Source organism: Loxodonta africana, chromosome 8 (assembly GCF_030014295.1).
Source record: "Loxodonta africana isolate mLoxAfr1 chromosome 8, mLoxAfr1.hap2, whole genome shotgun sequence".
Classification (NCBI taxonomy): Eukaryota; Metazoa; Chordata; class Mammalia; order Proboscidea; family Elephantidae; genus Loxodonta; species Loxodonta africana.
In genome coordinates, this window is record NC_087349.1 from 93,115,091 (window position 1) to 93,139,748 (window position 24,658).

The 24,658-nt window shown below is 41.1% G+C and overlaps 1 protein-coding gene across 8 annotated transcripts in view; it reads right to left on the reverse strand.

Annotated features, from left to right (window-relative positions):
• PDE1C (phosphodiesterase 1C) overlaps positions 1-24,658 on the reverse strand; it is a 604,116-nt gene that overhangs the window by 311,525 nt on the left and 267,933 nt on the right. For 6 of the 8 annotated variants that reach the window (XR_010322749.1, XM_064290126.1, XM_064290124.1 and 3 more), the window contains one exon: positions 14,829-14,855. The exons of the other annotated variants lie outside the window; for them this stretch is intronic. Coding sequence is in view for 5 of the 6 variants with exons in the window: in XM_064290126.1 (XP_064146196.1) it covers positions 14,829-14,855 (27 nt within the window). In the remaining variant the exon portion in view is untranslated. The remainder of the gene's footprint in view (positions 1-14,828; positions 14,856-24,658) is intronic. 8 annotated transcript variants of the gene reach the window in all.

The window sequence follows — 24,658 nt, forward strand, 5'->3', positions numbered from 1 at the left end:
CAATTGCTCCCATGCAAGTTCAAGTTGAAGCTGAAAAAAATTAAAACAAGTCTAAGAGAGCCAAAACACAACCTTGAGTATATCCCACCTGAATTTGAAGACCATCTCAAGAATAGATTTGATGCATTGTACATTAATGACTGAAAGCCAGACCAATTGTGGGAAGATATCAGGGACATCATACATGAAGGAAGCAAAAGGTCATTAAAAAGAGAGGAAAGAAAGGGAAGATCAAAATGGATGTCAGAAGTGACTCAGAAACTTGCTCTTCAAAATAGAGTAGCTTGAATGAATAGAAGAAATGAAGTAAAAAAGCTGAACAGAAGATTTCATAGGGCAGCTCAAGAAGACAAAATAAAATATTATAATGAAATCTGAAAACACCTAGAGTTGGAAAACCAAAAAGGAAGAACACACTGGGCGTTCCTCAAGCAGAAAGAACTGAAGAAAAAATTCAAGCCTGCAGTTGCAATTTTGAAGGATTCTACCGGCAAAATATGCAAGAAGCATCAAAAGAAGATGGAAGGCATACACAGAATCACTGTACCAAAAAGAGCTTGCTGACATTCAACCATATCAGGAGACAGCATATGATCAAGTACCGATGGTATTGAAGGAAGAAGTCCAAGGTGCACTGAAGGCATTGGCGAAAAACAAAGCTCCAGGAATTGACAGAATACCGATTTAGATGTTTTAACAAACAGATGCAGCACTGGTGGTGCTCACTCATCCATGCCAAGAAATTTGGAAGACAGCTACTGGCCAAGTGACTGGAGGAGATCCATATTTGTGCCCATTCCAAAAAAAGGTGATCCAACCTAATGTGGAAATTATCAAACAATATCATTAATATCACACACAAATAAAATTTTGCTGAAGATCATTCCAAACGGCTGCAGCATTACATCAACAGGGAACTGCCAGAAATTCAGCCCGGATTCAGAAAAGGATGTGGAACAAGGGTAATCATTCCTGATGTCAGATGGATCTTGGCTGAAAGCCAAGAATACCAGAAAGATGTTTACCTGTGTTTTATTGACCATGGAAAGGCATTCAACTGTGTGGATCATAACAAATTATTAACATTATATAACATTGTGGAGAATGGGAATTCCAGACCATTTAATTGTGTTCATGCAGAATCTGTACATAAACCAAGAGGCAGTTATTTGAACAGAACAAGAGGATACTACATGGTTTAAGAGCACGAAAGACGTGCATCAGGGTTGCATCCTTTCACCATACTGATTCAATCTGTACGCTGAGCAAAAAATCCAAGAAGCTGGACTATATGAAGAAGGATGTGGCATCAGGATTGGTTGGAAGACTCATTAGCAACCTGTGATATGCAGATAACACCACCTTTCTTGCTGAAAGTAAAGAAGACTTAAATCACTTACTGATGAAGATCAAAGACTACAGCCTTCAGTATGGATTATGCCTAAACATAAATAAAACAAAAATCCACACAAATGGACCAATAAGCAACATCACGATACATGGAGAAAAAACCGAAGTTGTCAAGGATTTCATGTTACTTGGATCCACAATCAATGCCCATGAAAGCAGCAGTGAAGAAATCAAACTACATATTACATTGGACAAATCTGCTGCAAAAGACCTCTTTAAAGTGTTAAAAGGCAAAGATGTCACTTTGAGGACATAGGTGTACCTAACCCAAGCCATGATATTTTCAATCATCTCATATGTATGCGGAAGCTGGATAACGAATAAGGAAGACCGGAGAATTGATGCCTCTGAATAATGGTGTTATCAAAGAATATCAAATATACCATGGATTGCCAGAAGAATGAACAAGTCTGTCTTGGAAGAAATACAGCCAGAGTGCTCCTTGAAAGCGAGGATGGCAAGACTTTGTCTCACGTACTTTGGCCATGTTATCAGGAGGAACCAGTGCCTGGAGAAAGACATCATGCTTGGTAAAGTAGAGGGTCAGCAGAAAAGAGGAATACCCTAGACAAGATGGACTGACACAGTGGCTGTAAATGGGTCAGACATAATAATGATGGTAAGCACAGTGCAGGACTGGTCGGTGTTTCGTTCTGTTGTACCTAGGGTTGCTATGAGTTAGAATCACCTTCAGCACACCAAACAACAACAACATGGATGACTCCAAAACCCATGCTCTTTTCTCAACTCTACACTCTTCTCATCTTATTGGCTGAGAAAAGAACACGGACACGCCTCTTCCAAAGCATATTCCTCGCTTAATCTAGTCCCTCCAGCATGCTTAGAAATTCTTCATTCAGTTCCCCTCTCCCTGGCATTCCAAATTATGGGAATAAACAATACAGAGTTGAGAGTGATTCCGCTTGTGGAGGGGCAAAGGGAAAAACTCAGGCAGTGACCTCATGAACTTTGAAAAGGAAATAGCATGTTAAGTCAGAGGATAGAAATATATAGACCAAGCTTTTGCTTATCTGATTCTATTTTTATTATTTACCTTTCATTCATGGCTATGTATTCATGTATGACTGATCACATCGTTTCAAAGCATTTTAAGCTGTTAAAGTACAAAAATAAGAAGAAAAATAGACAATTTTTAGAAAAAGAATTTGATGGCGGAGGTGAAGGATTTTCCCCCTGAATCACATTACTTAAATATAGTTGTGGTATTTTTTCTGAAGACTTCATTAAACTTCCCTGATAGCTTCATCTTTTGGGTTGAGACCAAATCTGGAAAATTTCAAGAGTAAAATGTCCTGACAAGAAAAGAGCAATTGGTGGGATGGGGAAATGAACTACAAAAGACATACCTTTCTGATCCTTTGACTTTATTCTGCTTCATTTGGGAGAAAAAAAAGGGAGATTCTACAGCTGTAAAAAAAAAAATTATAAAACCACTGGAATGGAAAGAACTCAAGAAGTGTTCACATTTAAAAGATCTGCCTGTAAATCCTGGCCTGACCACCTCTCTGCTTTGTGCCCTCAGTCAAGTTACTTATTTCTCTGAGTTCCTTATCTGTAAAACAAGGTCATTGGGAAGATTAAATAAGATAATGCCTGTGAAGCACCTGGCATACAGTAGACACACAGTAAAGTCAATCAGTAGGATGCCCTTTAGACATATCTGTGTTGTTTTACCAAGTTTTGCGTTGTAGTAATTGTCCTTTTAACGTACTTTCCATGATTAGTTCTCATTACTTAGGTTAAATTAGCGGGGGCGTGTTTTTTTTAGGGGGGCTCTGGGTGGCACAAATGATTAAGTGCCTGGCTAATAATCAAAAAGTTGACGGTTCAAATCCACCCAGAGGTGCCTCGGAAGGAAGGTCTAGAGATCTACTTCTGGAAAATCAGTCACTGAAAACCCTATGGAGCAGTTCTACTCTGAAACACATATGGTCACCATGAGCTGGAGCTGACTTGAGGGCAACTGGTACTGGTACTGGTACTGGTACAAGTATCTAAACCAAGGGTGATCTGGTTGGTGGTCACAGGTCGATCACTATGGGGCACAGAAGATATTAACTGCCCGATGACTTCCATGTTAATCAGCAATTTCTACTCCTCTCTGGTGATTCAGTTATAGGGAACAGGGTGCCTACCATCACAGCAAATGCTGGATAGCGTCCCAGGCTTTTTTGTGGAAGGACCTCAGTAATTAGAATCAGAGAAGTTTGTTTTTGAGCTAAAAGGAATCAGGGAAATCCCCATGTTCAACTTTGTCTATTCATAGATAAGGACATCAAGGCCAGAGAGGAGTGATTTGACACAGCTAAATCAGTGACAGAATCCACAGCTCCTAATTCTTAACCTTTTATCTACACCAGAGGTTCCCAACCAAGGATAATTTTGCCCCCCACCCCCAGGATATTTATTGGTTGTCACAACTGGATCAGAGGAGTTGCTACTGTCACCTTAGCGGGTAGAGACCAGGGAGGTCGCTAAACATCCTACAATCCACAAGACAAAGAATTCTCTGCCCAAAAACATTAATAATACTAAGGTTAAGAATCCCAGATCTACACCGTTGGACTAAGTGTCCCCAGGGGCTCCAAACACTGTCTCTTAAGCTGCTGCTACTGAGAGCTGGCCTTGGCCCTAAGTTGGAGGCCTTCACCAACGACTGAGTCCATGAAGTCAAATTCTATCTTTCTAACAGTGAGGACCACTGGAGTTAGGAGTGATCTAGAAGTCTGCTAACTTCTGAAGCACAGTGATAGGCCCAGCATTAGTGCTACTGATAGTTTTAAAGACACACTTAGGTCCTTATTAGGCAATCCAAGAAAATGATCCTCAAAGCCATTTTGGCAAAACACCACAAAATAGCTAAATGATGCACACTCATGCAGTTATCAAATATTCAGAACAATGCACTTCAAACAAATACAGTTGATGCTACATGGGACATCTTCAGGTTTAATACTCTGAAAGGAGGGAAAACAGAGATTATAGCATCGATCTATAGCAAAAATATTCTCATAGTTTTCACAAAATGCTGGAGTTCCATGTTGGAGAAACTAAAAGAAAAGTCAATGATCCAAGCAATTACATACTTTCTGGTTCTTGCCCATGCATGCCATCTGGTTTGCTGACCTCACAGTTCTCCACTCCAGCCACTGTGATGGCCAAATAACAAGAGTCTGGGTATGGGAGTAGACGGTGAACTGCAAAGCCATTTATAAGTGTGAGTCATTTATTAATCTGACCCCAAAATTCCATCTGGTAATTTTGACTTTATATTGGTAGGAATATGTGAAGGATCTCAGTTCTATTCATTCATAAATTCAACCCACACTTGATAAATACATACCATGTCCAAAGTACCACGCTTTGGGTGAGCATATTCTCTATTCCATAAAATCACAGTGATTCCAGGAAGAATGACATGCACCCACCCAACTAACTCTTGTAGGTACAATTAGAGCAATAGGAACTGGAAGAGAAAGATCTTTGTTAGATGGGAAGATATACGAGGGTTCCATGGAAAGACATGGCATCTGAATTGGATCCTGAAGAAAAGATGGGATTTCAACAAGTAAAAATGAGAACATTCAAAAGCCCACTTACATGAAATATCTAGAAATAGGCAAGTTTATAGAGAACAAAGTTTATTAGTGCTTACCATGGGCAGGTGGGAAGGAGGTAGAAAGGAAGACTCAATGCTTAGGGGGCACTGAGCTTCTGTTCAGGATGATGGTATAATTTGGGAATAGACAAGGATAATGGTTGGACAACATGATGAACATAATTAGTGTCACTGAACTGTACATGTGAAGGCTGTTACACACATACTTACCATAATAAAAAAAAAATACTAGAAAAAGTATGCACGAATGAAGAAGAAATCATAGAAAACACAAGCCAAATACGACAGTCAGTGAGGAGATCAGCTTGACCGCAACACAGAGAGTACAGATGACAAAGCAGGAAAGTTGAGGTGGAGACAGACTGTAGTGAGTCTAAAGATCCTAGGCAAGAAGGCAGGTTTTTATTTTTATCAGCCAACAGGAAGCCAATGGAGTTTTTTGTTTTAAACAGACATGACACAATCAAAAAGGAGCTGTGGAAAAAGTAATCATACATTGGTGTGAAGAATGGAGAAGATGTAGAAATCAGAGTTAAGAGAGTAGTTAGGAGCTTACTCAACTACTCAAGAAATGGGGGTGGGGGGAGAGTAATAAGAACTGGACCAAGACTTGGGGAATGGAATCAGGATGCAAAGGTTCACAACCTATTACTCATTGCCATCAACTCGATTCCAACTTATAGCGACCCTAGAGGACTGAGTAGAACTGCCCCATAGGGTTTCTAAGAAGTAGGTGGTAGATTCAAACTGCCAGCCTTTTGGTTAGCAGCCATAGCTCTTAACTGCTTGTTGCATTACCAGGGCACCCCCAACCTATTAGCAACCTATCTATCATGGGTGAAAAGGAAGAGCAAAAAGTTGAAGGTAAAGAAACACACACAACAGAGGAACATATAAAGTAACTAAAAAGTTTTGATCCTGGATAAGTGGGAGAATGGTAGTAATTATCAGACATAAGGAGGATGGATGAGAAAAAAAGAATGACTTGTGCCTAGAGGATCCTCTTGACTCAGAAATGACAGCTCAATGCCAAGATCATTCCGGCTACTCGTACCTAGATGTATCGCCCAAATCAGTGACCCAGCTATTTTCTATATCCCAGCACCCTCTCACCAAGCCTAGTTCCTAACTCCTGCTAAACAGCCTCTCTGGGTCTAGAGCCCGGCACCAGTGCTCCCCAGACTCCTACGTATATATTAGGAAGGTGTCTGAGCGAGTAAGGGATGAGTGAGTTGATATTACTTGGTACTCTGAGCTCTGACCAAAACTATCTGCCTAGACCCTCCACTGCCCTCCTTTGTCCTCTGGCTATGTTTCACGTGAAATTACAGTACTTCTAGGCCCTTTCACATGCCATCTGCCTTGGGCATTACCCTTTGTGGACTAAGTCTCAGTGTCTGCCTGTGATCTCTGGCCTAGCCAGATCGGTATTGCTGGTCTTCCTGGTCTACCCTGACCTGCCATCGCTCACAGTGAAGTTGTCCTGATTCAGCTGGCAATCTTGGAAGGTAACCTGAAGATAATCTCATGGCTGATGTACTTGTCCTTACTATTTTGAATATTTATTGGTCATCAGAAATATAGGAAAAGGTTTTTGTTAAAGAGTTTTTCTCTAAGAAGATTCTCTTGTCTCTGATGTCACCACTAATCCTTAGCTTCTACATACGACTACTACTAAATAAGTAAGTATGCAGAAATATGACCCTTGATCTATTCTGCCATCCCTTTTAACCTTCCAAACTAGTTATTTGGCTGCCATTTTAAACTGCAAAAGTAGGGAAATAGTCTACTCACTCTATGTCTAAGATGCTGAAAGGGCTTCAGAATTCACCAATAGGTCTTAATATGTCCTAGGCAAGAGAGACGGGCACTTTTCAGTAGAAGATGCTAACACTAGGATACAACAGCTTAGAAGACAACCTTACCCAAGGGTGATATCCACTCACGTTCCCACCCCCCAGGCACGACAATTCACTATTAACAGCAAAGGGCAGTTATGTTGATGACTCACTAAGTATGCTGATTCATGATGGCCAGATATGGGCAGACCTGAGTTAGAGAGTCATTTGCTGGATTAAATCAATTACTGAGCTCATCAAATATGATTACTGAGCCACATCAAAATCCAAGCAAAAGAAGGCACTAGACTCCTGGGGGAAAAATAACTTCTTGTTTTGCCTTGCAGGAGATGTCAGGCACTTTATTATCTATTTGTGCAATATCTACTTCATGGTTATTTATGGATGATCTCCTCAAATGTTTGTATCCTGGTCTGTCTTTCCCCTGATGTCCAGGAGAGTTTTGAGTCATTTATCCCTTTGAGAGTAAGCCTGAAGAATTAGCAAAGCACACATTTAGAAAGAACTGAAAACATGGAAGAAATCTCTGTTCTAGAGTCAAGAAGAAATGACTCTGGGCTATCTTATTAAACTTCCATACCCCCATATTTCGGAGCATCATGAAAAATAAGCAATACTGTAGGCTCTCTTTGTAATCTAGTGACAGAAGAGTGCATGTTAATGCAAGTATCTCCCACCAATAGACCTAGTTGTTTCCAATGTCTTTTAATACTTACGTTGTTGTCAGGTGCCATTGAGTCCGTTCTGACTCATAGCAACCCTATATACAACAGAACGAAACACTGCCCAGTCCTGTACCATCCTTAGCCTGTTACAAGTATTACCACATTCTCTTATAATTATTTGTTCATATGTGTCTCACTGATACGCCTGTGTACCTCTTGACAGAGGGCTATTTATTACATATATTTTTATTTCCAGGGTTTACCAGTTTGTGGCAATTAAAAAGAAAAAACCAAACCAGTTGCCACCGAGTCTATTCCAACTCATGACAAACCAATAAACCCATGTGTATCACAGAAATGTGCTCTTTAGGGTTTTCAGTGGCTGCTATTTTTTGGAAGTAGACCACCAGGCCTTTCTTCCCAGGTGCCTCTGGGTGGACCCAAACCTCCAACCTTTCAGTTAGCAGCCAGAGGCATTAACCGTTTGTACCACTCAAAGCGTCGTATGGCAATAGTAAATAAACTTTTAAATTAAGCGTCGTATGGCAACAGTAAATAAACTTTTAAATTGGAAGATTTTTATATCATACTATTTGTGTGACTATCAAATATAGTGTGATTGTCAAAAAGATAATAGATGCCTTTGGCTAAAATTAACTGCTCACAGATATATCGAGACTTATAAAAGGAGTATATCAAATATAGTAATCAGAACTGAGAACTTTTACTTAAACTATGTAAGCAGAGGTAGGATTATTGATAAACAAACAAAAACCTTCATGCTAATGAGGGTTTTGTTACCTGGTATGGCTTAAAACTCCAAATCCTGATCACCCTGACCAAAGTGTTCCCATAGTCCAGACACACGAAAACCCAATATTTGTACCTTGGGTTTGTGGATGTGTTTTTATTTATGCCTCTGCGTCAGAACTATGCTGACCAATCACAGCATCACCTAACACACTGAAATAAGGGGGCGTGTGTGTGTGTGTGTGTGTGTGTGTCTTCTAACATAGATTCAGATTACAAGGGTATGTCTGACAGCAAGCTCCTTTCTTTAAGGGCAGCCCAAGAGTCTTAGATCACTGCTGCTAAGTATCTGTGATTATTTTGTACATGGTCTGGCACGCTTTCTCAGAGGTACAAACTCCTCCTCAGAGCTAGACTTGGTAACTTGAGCCTGAAGCTGCATTAAAAGCAAGCTGATGAGAATGTTATGGGGCAGCAGGTTTACTGTGTAATCTTCCTAGCTGTCAAATTACCCTTGCACCACTTCAGCAAATCTCTTGGAATGATTGGCCCTCATGAATAAGTCTCATTCACAAGGCAAAAGGACGACTCCTCTTAACCATGTTGATTCAAAGGACAATCCAATAAGGTTTTCAGTGCATAGAGAAGCTTACCTCCTACCTATTGGTGCCCTTGCTAGTCCATTAAAGAGCACTTATAACATCACTCCTTAGGCTGAAATTCTGTTCTTGGAAGAGATGAGTACATTTCCATTAACACAAAAAATGAGTCTCGGTAGAATCACCATCAGCAAAACATTCTCTTCTCCTACTAGGATCTGCCTAGTACTTTATGAAATATTGAAAGAAACTACCTCAGTTGAATTGTAGTAACAGTATGATTAGTTTGAAAGCTGATGGATTTTTTTCCTTTAATATGTCTTTTAAAGGTAAATAAATATATACCCTGTTGTCATCAAGTCAATTCCGACTCCTAGGAACCCTAGAGGACAGAGTAGAATTTCCCCCATAGTGTTTCCAAGGAGCGGCTGGTGGATTTGAACTGCCAACCTTCTCGTAAGCAGTTGAGCTCTTAACCACTGTGCCACCAGGGCTCCAAATAAATATATAAAGGGAATAAACTTAGCAACAAAATTTCAGACAAAGGTAGGGTCACACAAAGCAAAGTTATGAGCTATAACATCTTTCTAATGCAATCATGTCATTTCATTTTCCTACATGAAGTCACCAGGTTTGTTTGACTATTAACTCAAGCCAAATAACTACACTTAGAATTTAACTAACTAATTGAGTACACATTGGTACACATTGGTATACCTGTTGCTAAATTGAAAAAGAAATCACAGTTGCCCCCAGTCCAAATGAATCATTAAATAGGCAAGTATACATTCAAATAGACCAGAATTTGACTTGGAGAACCAAAATATACTTTAAAGTGTCTACCACTGGGAGTCTCTGGTTGGTGTAAATGGTTAACGTGCTTGGTTGCTAACTGAAAGGTTGGCGGTTCAAGTCTATTCACACGTGCCAAGGGTAAAGGCCTGGTAATCTACTTTCGAAAAATCAGCAATTAAAAATCCTCTGGAGTACAGTTCTCCTGTGAAACACATGGCGTCACCATTATTCAGATTCAACTCGACGGCAACTGATGGTGGTGGTGAAGATCTACCACTGAGCAAATAAATCATCCATGTACCCAGAACCTACAGCTCCCAAGAAAAGGTCTCAACCAATATTTTGAAAAAAGGTTAGAAAGTGGATTGTGGTAGATTAAAAATGGCTACAGATCCTTTAACCCTTTCCATCAAGAGGTGCAATCTATGTCCCTATCTCTTCAATCTGGGTGGGCTCTGTCATAGCTTGAACAATAAGATACAGCAGAAGTGACACTTTCTGGGTGCAGGGCATAATTAAGAGACTCAAAGCTTCCACTTCTTGTCTTACTTGCCCTTGGAAGTCAGATACCACGTAAGAAGTCTGACTACCCTGAGACTACCATGCTATAAAAAGCCCGAACTACATAGGAGACACTGTGAAAGATGAAAGCCATGTAAAGAGAGAGAGAGAGACAAAGGAACACCAAGGCGCCCAACACGTGAGTGAAAACGCCATCTTGGAAGTAGATTCGCTATCCCCAGCCACCCCAGCTAACATCAGGTGGATCAGATTCAAACCACCCAGCTGAGCCCTTCCTGAATTCCTGACCTATAAAATCTTGAGCTAAATAATATTGCTGTTTAAGCCACTAAGCTTGGGAATAGTTTGTTACTCAATGACAGATAAGTAAAACTTTGGTCAATTTCATAGGAAAATATATGTCTGATTGAAAATAGAGCTCAAACCAATCATCTATTAATCTGTACTTTGCACAACTTCAATAAAATTGGTACAAGACTGCCTGTTTTTTATTATAATTACATAAAAAATGCTACAGCATTCAAATCCAATATGCAAAAACTATGCTTTCAAAAAATCAGGATAGTAATTTCAAACTTGACAGCTTTGAGCAGCTCTCTTGTAAAACTCCCTCTCACCTGTCTATTTATCTCTCCTTAAAATAAAATTGAGGCAACTCTGAAGTATCTCATGCCCCAGGTTAACTACATGTGAAAATGATAAATTACCTTTTATTGCTGAAGGCTATTATGCCCTCTCATCTGAGTGATTAATTTACATCCTGCTCACTGGTTCACATGCAATTACTAGCATGCACCCAATGAACCTGAACAAGACATGGCTGTTTAGCCATCTGTATAAGCTCAATTTAGAAAAGTATATCAACTTCCAGGAAGCTTTAAAGTTTTCGTTCTTTTTTTCCCCTCAATGATTCATGCACCTCTACATCGCATATCAAATTATAATACCACTACTTTGGATTACCGGCTTTATTTGTGAACTATGTGACACAGGAGTCTCTGCTGTGACATGATGCTTATTAGGACAGATAAGATTAAAGTGGTCTTTATTGGAAAATGCCATTGTTGAAACCTATTGGCAGACTTTAAATACATCAGTGATTTTTGATCAGAATGTAATGTGTCTACATCTACAATATGGATGTCAAGTACAATGAAAAGCAGCCACTTCCCTTTTAGACGGAGGTGTAGACTTTGAATATTTGACCAATAAAAGGTTTAAACAGCCCTGTTTATTGGAATGTGCTTTCCAAACTCTGCTCAATAAAATGGAATAAATATTCTGGCACTTGAATTAAATATATTCCCAATGTCATTCTTTAGTGAAGCCACTGAGGCTGAAGTGGCTGAAGTTAGCACATGACTTTTATTAAGAAAGGATTTTTAACCATAAGAAATAGTATTATTTTCCAGGTTTTCACTGGATCATGTCAAGCCAATCCTGACCATTCCAGAATTCATTCTGACTTTTCCTGGAAAAGAACTTGAAAAACTCACATGGCATTACTGGATATGCAAAACAGGGAACATATATATTAAGGAAAAATAACTTAGGCTTATATTTTAGTCAACTCAAGACAAATGTGTGTTCTTCAAATGATTAAACCTAGAGATACCATATGATCCAGCAATTCCACTCTTAGGTATATACCCAAGAGAAATTAAAACATATGTCCACACAAAAACTTGTATACAAATGTTTAAATCAGTGCTATTCATAATACTCAAAAAGAAGAAACAAGCCAAATGTCCATCAATGGATGAACGCATGAGCAAAATGTAGCATACCCATATAGTGGGATGTTATTCAACATAAAAAGGTATGTGATGACACATGCAACAACTTGAATAAGCTTTGAAAACATTATGCTAAGTGAAAGAAGCCAGTCACAAAAGGTCACATATTCTATGATTCCACTCACATGAAAGTCCAGAATAGAGAAATCCATAGAGAAAATAGATAAGCGGCCCAGGATGGGGGCGGGGGGGAAGTTTAATGGGAGCAGTGACAGCTAATGGGTGTACAGGCATACATGGCTTCTTTCTGAGATGATGAAAATGTTCTAATATTGACTGTGGTGATATTTTCATATATCTTTGATATACTAAAAAAAAAACACTGAATTGTATTCTTTAAATGGGTGAATTGTATGATATGTGACTTCTCACTGTTGCTAGGTACCATTATGTCCGTTCCAACTCACAGCGACCCTATGTACCACAGAACAAAACACTGCCTGGTCCTACGCCATCCTCACAATTATTGCTATGTTGAGCCCGTTGTTACAGCCACTCTGTCAATCCATCTTGTTGAGGGTTTTCCTCTTTTTCATTGACCCTTTAGCAAGGATGATGTCTTTCTGCAGGGATTGGTCCCCCCTGATAACCTGTCCAAAGTACATGAGACGAAGTCTCGCCATCCTCACTTCTAAGGAGCATTCTGACTGTACTTCTTCCAAGACAGATTTGTTCATTCTTCTGGCAGCCCATGTTATAGTCGATATTCTTCGCTAACACCATGATTCAAAAGCATCCAGTTCTCATCGACCTTTCCTACTCATTGTCCAGCTTTTGCATGAATATGAGGCAAATGAAAATACCATGGCTTGGGTCAGGTGCACCTTAGACCTCAAGATGACACCTTTACTTTTTAATACTTTAAAGAGGTCTTTTGCAGCAGATATGCCCAAAGCAATACATCACTTGATATGTGACTTATATCTCAACAAAATAAAAAAGAATTTTGAAAAACAGGCACTTCTGCCTGGTGCAATCACCAATAGCAGGAACAATACCTTCGAAGAGCCCAGTCTGTAAGAAAACACTTAGTATTAATTCATTCACTCAACAACATTTACCAAGTGGTTATTGTTCCAGGCAGTGTGGCAGGTGCAAGAAACATGGAAGGCATAATACACAAGATGTTCACAGGTAGGCAGGGAGAAAGTGCAGTGTGACACAGGCCACTACAGGAGCACACAGAAAACAGACACAGCTCAAAGAGGGTTAACCATGAGATGGGAGCAGGTTCAAGGTGGGGAGAAGGAACTGCACATGCAAAGATACAGAAGAATGAGTCAGCACAATGTGTTCAAAGAGCTGCAATTAGTATGATGGGCAATATTTACCCACTCCCTTATTCAGGCCCCAGAAAGTTTCCAGGGAGCGGCTGGTGGATTTGAACTGCTGACCTTTTGGTTAGCAGCCACAGCAGTTAACCACTATGCCACCATGGTTTCCCATCCTTAGGTGAGATAAATATATTCATTGTAAATCTAGCAAAGTTCTTCCTAAGAAAGCATCCACGACTGTCTGGACCTTTAGAGTCACGTCTTTGGTGTAAAGCAGTAGCTAAAGTTTAGAGAAGAGAAAGGAAAGTTGGAGGACACAGGAGATGATGCTGCAGAAATTAAGAAGGTCATGGGAGGCCTTAGGTGCCATTAATTTCCAATTACATTTATGAAAACAAATAATTGCTTAAAAAACATGTATACAAGATGAACTAATGAATGAATTCCACCATGAAGTACATGACATTTCCTAAACTCATTTCATTATTCTATTATTTGTAGAATCCACCCTCCTCCCACATCATCACAACTTGCTTGTGTGCATACACAAATACACGCACTGCTCTGACAAATCAGCAAAGAACACCTGTCAAAGAGCACTTTAATGGGGAGTTAAATTCACGTAATCACTGAAAAATGGGCTCTCCATTGGAGCTGGGAGGCCATGCACTCAAAGACCCCTTAAGTCATTTCTGAACTGGAAATACAGAGGATGCATGACACAGGTCAAGGTCAATGTCAGCCTGAACCTGTCATGGCTCCTCATCCCAAAGGGCCTCCAAAGCATAGTTCACAGCCCAGCAGGGGCTTTATCTTTATAGATCCATTTTTTTTCCAAGCAATGGGTTCATGGGGATGATGACAGATAATATTTTACTTTAAATTACCCTATCCACAGTCAAATCAAAGACCAGCACTACCTTTAAAGGACATCATGTTTGGTAAAATAGAGGACCAATGAAAATGAGGGAAACCCTCAATGACATGGATTGCCACAATAGCCACAGCAATGGACCCAAACATACCAAAGATCACGAAGATGGCACAGTATGGGGCAACGTCTCCTCCCATTATACATAAGGTGGCCACAAGTCATTGCTGACTGGAAGACAACTAACAAAAGCAGCAATCTTTATATCTGTACCTATGCTTTGAGCTCAGCGGCATGTATTTAAAGACCCCTTTGTGCTCCCCATCAACCCCAGCCCAATCCCTCTTTGGTCAAAGTTTTAGTAAAATCACTCGACAGCCCAGCAGGAATAAGCCTTTTAATCCACAGGACCCACTCTCCTGTGAAGGTAGACACCTACTGAGCCACATGAAAGGCCTGCAATCAATTTTTAATTACAGCAGCAGCCTCGACCAGAAGATAAAGCAGGCAGCTCACTGAGAAGACACCAAGAGACTGTTTATTTCAATTAATATCCACCACGGAGCCAAACTTGTGAGGTTTGGGAGACAAATGACTCAACCAACCACGGTCCAGGAAGCAACCCTGGCTCAGGAAGATGCTCTTACCTCTGGGACGTTTTCTTATATTTCCTCCTGTAGGAAAAAGAAGCATAAACACATATCAGAAAACGGTTTGTGGCAGGCAGTGGTTTTGAAAAGGATTAGTTCAGTGGGGATGAGCATGGCGTGAACACTTCAGAGAGGGTTCTCTCTGTGAAGCTTGTGTGTTTCAAAGCCCAGTGAAAAGTTTTGGATTACTGTATTACATTGTGGTCAGATTTATATAACCATAGTCATAACAGTTAAGAATAGCATCCCAGAAGCTCAATGGCTCTGCCCCCTATGTTCTTCCCTTCTCTCTTTAAGGGCAGTTTAACATGTTGGTTGAGATCTGACTTGAAAAGCAGCAAGATCCAGGTTCAAATCTCAGCCCTTCTATTTACCAGGTTCATGGCGGGGCGAGGGGTGTGGAATTGTGTGGATTAAATGGAAGGATGCTTTTAAAGCCCTTCTTGTCTGGTACGTGTTAAAAAGTCAATACCTATTAGCTATTTGTATTGTTATTGTTGTCACTATTACGCTCATCATCTTACAAGGAAGGTTTTAAGAATGTTGCTTTTTAAACTGCGGATGTGCAATTGTGCAGCTAGACCATCTTAAGGTCAGATATATGGTCTTTAAAGCCAGAAGAAGCAGGTAGGGAGGCAATGAGAAGGGGCAGGACCTAAGGTGGTGAGAGCAACATTAGGAACTTGATAATGGCTCAGATGTGGGCTCAGGTTCAATCTTTCAAGTCTCCTGAGAGAACACTTCCCCAGGAAGCAGAAGAGGCCTGAGTTCCAGCCCACCTCTGCTATTTACAGTCGTCATTTGGCCTTGGTCAGATTTCTTGGGTTTGGGGATTTTTAATCCATAAAATGGAGGTAACAGTACCTGCCCTGACTACCTCATGTAGGTCATAAAGGCATTTATGGGGGAAAAGGCCGTATAAGTATGCTGTCTCCATACTGAAATTTCTTTTCAGCTTGGTGTCAGTTTTTGTAGACTCTGGAAACCCCCAAAGGAGCTTTACAGGCTCTTCACCAGTGGGGATAAGAGGAAAGGAAGTGCATTGAGAGGAAAGGCCATCTCCTGTGTGACCTCCAGGAAATGCAATACTGCCCAGTAGTCATTAGTTCCACACCTGCATCCCCATTACAGTCACCGAACCCAGGAAATCAAGCTGTATGTTACATGTTTAAAAAAAAAAAGGCACAGATATTTCAAATTTAAAATCACTTAGATATTTTATATCTCTGTTGTTGCTGTTGTGTGCTGTCAAGTCGATTCTGACTCATAGTGACCCCATAGGACAGAAAGGAACTGCTCCATAAGGTTTCCTAGGCTATAATCTTTACAGAAGCAGGTCACCAGATCTCTTCTCCCTCGTAGCAGCTGATGGGTTCGAACTGCCAACCTTTTGCTTAGCGGCCGAGCATTTAACTATTGCGCCACCAGGGTTCCTATTATACCTCTAATAAAGTGAAAATATATATGGCAATATTAAATGTTAAGTGAAGAAAGCAGCATGCAACACAGAACCTACAGTATATTCTTGACCGGGTATCTACCCATAGCTATTAATCTGAAAGGAAACAACCAGAATGTTAACCATGATCTCTGGGTTGTAGGTTAATGGATGACTTATTTTATTTTTATTTTATGAATCTTCCAAATTCCTTTAAAAATAAACATTGTGATTATAATCAGAAAAAACTCTTAAAATATGCACACATATATACATATACAGCCTCATCTAGATATACACAAATATAATAATATAGAATATATATACGCACATACAGGAGAGGACTACAGGCAGGCCCCCAATCACAAATGAGTTCCATTCCTAAATCTGTCTTTAAGTTGAATTTGTGTGTTAACTCGCAAGAGTTAGGTACAGTTCATACCTAACGTCAATTACTTAAATGCTTGTCTTAGTATATAGAATACATTTCTGTGCATAAAAAAATTAAAGAAACACTCCCAGATACACTAAAACATCTTTAACATAATAATACAGTAATAATAATGTTTCCATGAGCGTCGCAAAATAGCACCCATTTGTTATTGCAAACCATTGCATGTACCTCAATTTTTTAATATAATAGGCTTTACGGGGGCTGGTTCATAACTGCAGGCTGTACGTAAGTTGGACATTCGTTACTCAGGAACTGCCTGTATAAATACATATAAATATATACATGTTTGGGTAATAAATATAAGGACGAAAGTTACCTACAAGAATGGGCAGACTTGTGAGACAAACTACCTGTGTTCCAGTATTGGCTCTGGCACTTAGCTCCACAATGCTGTACTAGTTACTCAACCCCTCTGAGTTTCATTTTCTTCATCTGTAAAGTGGGAATAATCAGGGAACCACCCCTGAGACACTGCTGTAAGAAATAAATGAGATAATCCACCAGAACGTCAGCTCCCTGGGGGCAGGTTCTTTGGTTCTCCACTGCATCCCAGTGCCTGAAACAGCACCTTGCACTCTCTCCAAAAGCTGTGACAGATGTGCACTGATATCCACACTCCCCCACCTGGACCCTGTCACCACTGACAACTCACACTCTCCAAGCAAATGGTCAAGGGCAGAGTGAGCTGTAGGTATGACCCATACCCTTAGGCCTCATTAGTACTGCTGTCTAATAAACAGATCTAAGAAGCCTCTGGCAAGACCAGAAATACCCCTTTGAGAGTGTAAGAGGACCAAGGGCAGAGGGCAAAGGGCTAAATGAATGCCCCTGGTTTCTACCCAGAAGCCCAACTAATTCCATCAGCAGAGGGTGTCTTCAGAGGTCAGGAGAACACAATTTTGCTATTGGTTTCCACAGAACTCTCCTAGCATTTGCCAAGCACCAGGCAAAACCACTGCTGGGGGCGCTGAATCAAAGATGAACAAAAATAAGAACAGCTTCCATTTTCAGCACCTACTAGTAATAAGGAAACCCTGGTGACGTCGTGGTTAAGAGCTACGGCTGCTAACTAAAAGGTCGGCAGTTCAAATCCACCAGGCATTCCCTGGAAACTCTATGGGGCAGTTCTACTCTGTCCTATAGGGTGGCTCTGAGTCGGAATTGACTCGATGGTAATGGGTTTGGTTTTTTGTTTTTGTTTTTTTTTTACTAGTAATAAGGAGCCATGGTGGCACAGTAGTTAAGAGCTCAGGCTGCTAACCAAAAGGTCAGCAGTTCAAATCCACCAGCTGTTCCTTGGAAACTCCATGAGGCAGTTCTACTTTGTCCTACAGGGTCACGATGAGACAGAACTGACTTGACGGCAATGGGTTTGGGTTTTTGGTTTTACTAGTAATAAGCACTTAACACACATGGTAAATCCTCCTAACTCTGCAAGATTCTCTCTATGAAAGAATTTCCATTTTGAAGAGGAAGTTAAGGCATGTGCCTGAAGTGTAATATGATTGTAACAGCAAATACAAGGGGTGGATCAAGGAAGCTTTGTGGAGGAGATAGTCTTGATTGATGGGTGGGATTTCAATTAAGAGGAATACCATGTAAGTATGAGGCTGGAAAGTAAGGAGGGCAAGCCTGAGGCCTCAAACCAGCCCAGCCTAGCCCAGCCCAGATGACAGGGGATATAGAGGGAGCTGGCAAGAGTTAAAGCAGAAAAGTATAAAGGACAGAGTTAACCAATAATATATATATATATATATACACATATATACTTTTTTTTTTTTTTCTTTTAAAAAGATGTTACTTGGAGCAGAAGGAACCTCTTGTGGGAAGTGGGGTTATACATTTTCTCCTGTTGTCCCACAGCACCCTAAAACCTATCATACACCACACCCTACTGCACTGCATTGTCCACATCTATGACTGCGTGGAAAGACAACAGGGCTCTAGCGTGTCCACTCCAGACACCTACCACAGCCATGATTTCCAGCACGCAGAAGGAAAGTAATAAGAGAAGAATGGGGAGCCTACAACTGTTGAGCGCCAACTCCTTTCCATGCCCTTTGCATAAATTAACTCGCTTAGTCCTCCCAAAACCCTGGCAGGTATACCCCACTTTGTACTGGACAAAAGAGAGGCTCACAGAGATCAGCAACTTGCCTAAGGATGGAACACCTAAAAGTGACTGAGACAAAAAACAAACTCTGATGTCTTCAAAGAAAACTGAGGAATTTACACGAAGAAATCAAAAGATTCCAGTAAGAAACTTGGATACCAGACGAAAACAAACAAAACCAACAATAGAACATACTGGGTTCTTTCAATCCAAATGCAGGAAGTGAGCTGGAAAAGAAACCCAGTTTATTCTCAGCCTTTTGTTGTTAAGAACTTACAACGGAACTTATCCCTGATTCACAGCCTGGAGGATAAGGGGGGTGTTTTCAAATGTTCTGTTTTGTTTTTCAAATTTACTTTAAATTCACAGTTTTTTAAAACTGGAAACAATAAATCACAAATCTCAGTATGTAGTAGATTGAGCTGATGTAGAAAGCAGAGAGTAGATCAAACTGCGAATGGCTAGGAGCAGCTGGGCTCAAGGATCTGGGAAGGCTGGCAGTGTGAGAGCTTCAGGAGGCCACGATAAAGACACCACCTCAGAGAAGTTCTAGAGCGCAGTTTTCAAGCTCTGTACCCCAGAATGGGCATTACCCTTCACGCATACACACACACGCATACACACACACCTAGCTTCCTCTGTTTGTTTTTTTAAGGATAGGCATTATAGACTTAAATATATATACGTGTATTTTTTTTATGTGTATATACCTATATAATTATAAATTGGTTATTAAAAAAAAAAAAAATGTTGCTGTTGAGTCGATTCCAAATCATAGTGACCCTATAGGACAGAGTAGAACTGCCCCGTGGGGTTTCTGAGGCTGTAATCTTTACGGAAGTAGACTGCCCCATCCTTCTCCTGTGCTGCAGCTGGTGGGTTCGAGCTGCCATCCTTTCAGTTAGAAGCTGAGCGCTTAGCCACTGCGCCACCAGGGCTCCTTATATAAAGTCACAGATGTGTATATAAATGTACATGTGTATGTAGAGAAAGAGAGAGAGTCAGAGTTGTCCCTGGGTGGTGCAAAGAATTACATGTTTCGCTAAGCAAAGGACTGGAAGTTTGAGTCCACTCAGAGGCACCCCTAAAGAAAGGCCTGATAATCTACTTCCAAAAAGTCAGCTATAGAAAACTTTGTGGAGCACAGTTCTATCCTGACACACACGGAGTTGCCATCCATCAGAGTCAGCTCAACAACTGGTGCCAAATGCTTAAGAGCACTTGCCTGAGCTCAAATCCTTTCACCTTTCGTAACCTGGGTGACCTTTAGCAATTTACATCCCTTCCCCAACCGCCAGTCTCCTCATCAGTAAAATGTGCGTAATAATACCTGCCTCACAGGGCTCTGAGAGGATTGAGAGTGATAAGGAATATAAAGCATTTAGCACAGTGCTAGGTATTCAGCAAACGTTCAAGAAAGTCAGCTACCGTATTGATACCAGTATCTGTCATCGTTGAGCTGATTCTGACTCATGGCGACCCCATGTGTTACAGAGCAGAACTGCTCCATAGGATTTTCTTGGCTGTAATCTTTACGAAGCAGTTCGCCAGGCCCTTCTTCCATGGCACCACTGGGTGGGTTCAAACCACCAACCTTTAGGCTAGTACTCAAGTGCAAGCCATTTGTGACACTTAGGAGCCTACTGATAGCGATAGTATTACGTAAATAATAATGGTAGTATTATTGAAAAGGGTTCCAAAATTTGTATGAAAAAAAAAGTATTTCACTGATTAAAAATATAAAGAAAAAAAGGTTGAAAATTGCTCTTCTAGGGTGAAAAACTGAATACATTCAAGTCTCAGGAACAGCTGAACCACAGAGAAAGCAGGTGTTAACCCAGTCCTGCTAAGAGGAGGACCTGCTGAAACCCTGCTCGGCTTTCCTCGGCGCCCAAGAGAGGGACACGGCAGCCTGTGTAGCCTGCCACTCACTCAGCAACGGTCCCAGCTAACCTAGCACACACTTCCCTCTGATGTGAAAGCTGGGCCACTGCTCAGAAGGCAGGAGACAAAGAAAGTAAACCGGTTATTTCTGAACTGGGTACTATAATAATTCTCAGGTATATCTATCTTTTCACAAAAATACTTTTTATCAATAACTCTCTGAACACTGAAGCCGAGTGAGTTGCTTACAGAGCATCCCCAAGCACCCTCAGGAAGTTCTAACTCGATGCAAAGATATTATGGGCTGTAGCTAGAGTTACTGATTGGCCCATACTCCCTCACCTCTTAAGCAAATTAAAAGACTGCTGGCCTTCACTGAAAATCTATGTCTATTTAAGTCCAGAATGTTTTGGTGGAAGTGAGGATTACCCAAGAAGTGTCAAATGGTGTGTGTGTCTGTGTCTGCGTCTGTGTCTGCGTATGTGTATGTGTGTGTGTGTGTGTGTGTGTGTGTGTGTGTGCAGAGTAGAGGAAGTGATGAGCCAGAAAACCTTCCCTGGAAGGCTTCCATCCATTTTCATCCAGGCTGATCACATTCTGACTAGTGGATACTGAGACAAGAGCATCATTAAAGGGCAAAGAGCACTGACCCCCCAATATTCGAAAAGGTTTCCCAAAGCTCTCTGTGGCTACTGCATCTCGCACAGTCTTCTCAACACTGAGCTCTGCATTTTACCTCTCCTGGACCCAATCACAGCGAACCCATGTGTTACAGATTAGAACTGCACCACAAGATCTTCTTGGCTGTAACCTTCATGGAAGCAGATCGCCAGGCCTTTCTTCCATGGCACTTCTGAATGAGTTCAAATCACCAACCCTTAGGTTATCAGTCGAACACAAACCATTTGCACCACGCAGGCAGATGGCAATGGGTTTGGTATTTGGTTTGTCCCCAGTCGGGGTGAAAATTAGCAAAATAAAGGGTAATTCTATTCGACTCCATGGCAGTGGGTTTGGTTTTTAGTGTGTTCATAGCAGGCCTGGATCTGCCTGGGGGTAGAGTAGAAAGGTACAGGGAATATCAAGAAACAACAGTGAGGTGGGCACCAGAATGCTTTTAAGATGCTTTATTTGCTTTTTAATCAATCGTTAGGAGTTCCCAAAGAACCAGGCACACTTGCATTCAAATGTACACATCATATACTCCAAAGTCAGATGACGTGGGGGTCATTTTTGATAGCCTGGAAGTGAGGGCCAATTAAACATTGATGTTAAATTATGAAACGCCTGGCAATCTTTCTTTTTTTAAAGTGATTTTCTTTGAGTAAAAGCCATATGGGTGCTGCAATAATGAGGTTATAAATAGGCTTAATATTCTAATGAGCTGGCTTTGAAAAACCAAAACTGGTGCTTGGTTTCTAAACTGACAGCAAGGTCCCTCCCAGTTGGGCACTGGGAGGTTTTCTGGGAAGTTCAACATTCAGGAATGCATCTGCACAACGAGAATTCCAAGTCTGCCTTCAATGCTCTCCCAGGTTTCTGGGTAAAGATGACTCACACTGCTCCAGACTCCATCACATCCTGTCCCTGTCCTTCCTGACAGAAACCAGTGCTGCTGCCCATCCACAGTCAGGCAGCTTTGGGAATGTCCGTTCTCAGCCTCCAGTTCCCTCAAGGGAGAGATTGGAGGACAGACCTCAAAGTGCAGAGCAAGACTCACACAGTTAACTGCATGTTCTTACCAGCTCAGGTCACGTGTGGCTCACTTGTGGGAAAGTAGGCTGAGATAAAATGCCACAAAGAACCGTGAAATGGGCGAGGATGGGAGCAATCATCTGATCCTCTGGTTTTGCTTTTCATTGGCAGATGGGGTGCAGACTGAACAGAACTGGATATCTCTAGAAACATCCACTGACTGTCTCAAAGCATGAGTAGGAACATATATTTTGCTGAGGATGGCAGGTCCTGGTGCATTTCTTCTCAGTCCTGCCAGTGATTTCATTTCTATGATGCATACAGTAAAGCCTAGATTTGCAAAGCTAGGCACTTTGGTTGCTAGCGGGCCTTTCCCATAGTTTGAACAAGTAAATGCCAACGAGAAAATATATACAAACTTGAGCTCTCCTGGCACTTTCTGTCAGACTCTTTGGGGGCATGGAGGGAGACAGTAGAGAGAGAGAAAATCTCTCCTCTTGCTACCTTGAACTTGCTTTCTTAACTGACAAGCTACAAAATGAAATTCCGTATTAGCCAAAAGATCCAAGAAGGCAAGGCAAAAAATAATGAAATAGCATAAATTCACTTTCACCAGGAATAATCCAATAATTAAGAAAGAGTTCAGCAGTCCCTGCATGGTGCAAACAGTTAAGCGCTCAACTACTAACTTAAAGGTTGGAAGTTCAAGTCCACCCAGAGGTACCTCAAAAGAAAGGCCTGGCAGTGTGCTTCTGAAAGGTCACAGCCAAGAAAATCCTATGGAGCACGGTTCTACTCTGCACACGTGGAGTCGCCATAAGTCAGAATCGACCTGGAGGCAACTGTTGTTTGTTTGTTGTTTGTTTCTGTTTAATTTTCCAGGGCTACTTCTGTCCTACAGGCTCATGCCCTTTCATTTAGCATTATAGAGGAGGCAGAGCTTCTTCAGAGATAGGCTTCTCCCAAGGGTACAAAACTCCAAGTTTAGTCAAAAGTGATGAATGAGATCAAATTCTAATGAACGGACCTTTTGAGGGTGGGGTCTGTAGGTGGGCATGATGTACGAGAAGAATGGGAGAATTCTAATCTGAAAAAAAAAAAAATCTGAAACAGAGCTGTAAATAAGACAATCCATTTTTAATCCACTCCTGGAAACAAGTGTGTTTGCAAGCATTATCTCACTGTGACCGGGAAGTGGAACGAGGAGAAAATTTTGAGGAGAAGGTAACCTAACCCAAATCAAACAACCCCACAGGAAACCCTACCTGAAGCTGCCTCAATTCACACAGCAAATACACTCGCGCTGTCCTGGCTCCTCTTGGTTCTTCTCCCTCCCCAGCCCTTGTCATCTGCCTGCAGACAGCTGGCCAGACTCAGGAATCCAAATCTGCTATTCAGGCCTGGGTCTCAGCTCAAATTTCAGCATTTGGATTACCATCTAATGGGCTCCAGGCCCCAAAGAAAGCTGAAATGGTCTCTTGGAAAGCAAAGTTTTTTGAGTAGACCAAGAGCTGACTATTTCCCTCTAGCTAAAAGTTCAGTGTTTAAAGGTGGACAGTGAGATCACCAGTGGAACCAACAAAAAAATAGGCAAAGGTTTTGAGAGAAAGAAAACAGAAAGTGAATGTCACGCTCATAGAAGTTCAAGGAGTATGTCTTTTGCATGAATGATTTATTCCTCTATTCACATATTTACAATCACTTGCTGTGTTATAAGTACAGTAAAACCCTGTGGGCAGGAATGAAAGAGATTTTTGTGACCTCCTTCCTGGGAGCCTGGCTCCTATTTAAATAAATACCAATGAGAAAGGTTGGAAACAAAAATATTTCTGAATATCTGTGACGGCACTGCCAGAATGGAGATCAATCCAAAGGATTAAGACAAAAATCTCACTCTTCACAGAAATATCCTTGTAATTAGAGGAGGGGTGGACTTTTTAATTCAATTAAGAGATTTGTTTCAATTCTTTGCTTTGTTTTTCCCACAGAGATTCTGCAAGAACAGAAGCTGTATCTTCTGAGGAGTTGAACTGAAGCACCCAGTCTAATTTTTCTTAGCTTTTCCCTTTCATCCCCAAAAGTATTCCCTGCACTCTCGTCTCTTAAACTCCTCTTCCAAGTCTATCAAAATCTACGCCTAACAGAGAGCTACAGCTATGTTAACATACTCAGATGTTAACCTAAAGGTGGTTCGAGTCCACCCAGAGGCTCTTTGGAAGAAAGCCCTGGCAATCTACTTCCAA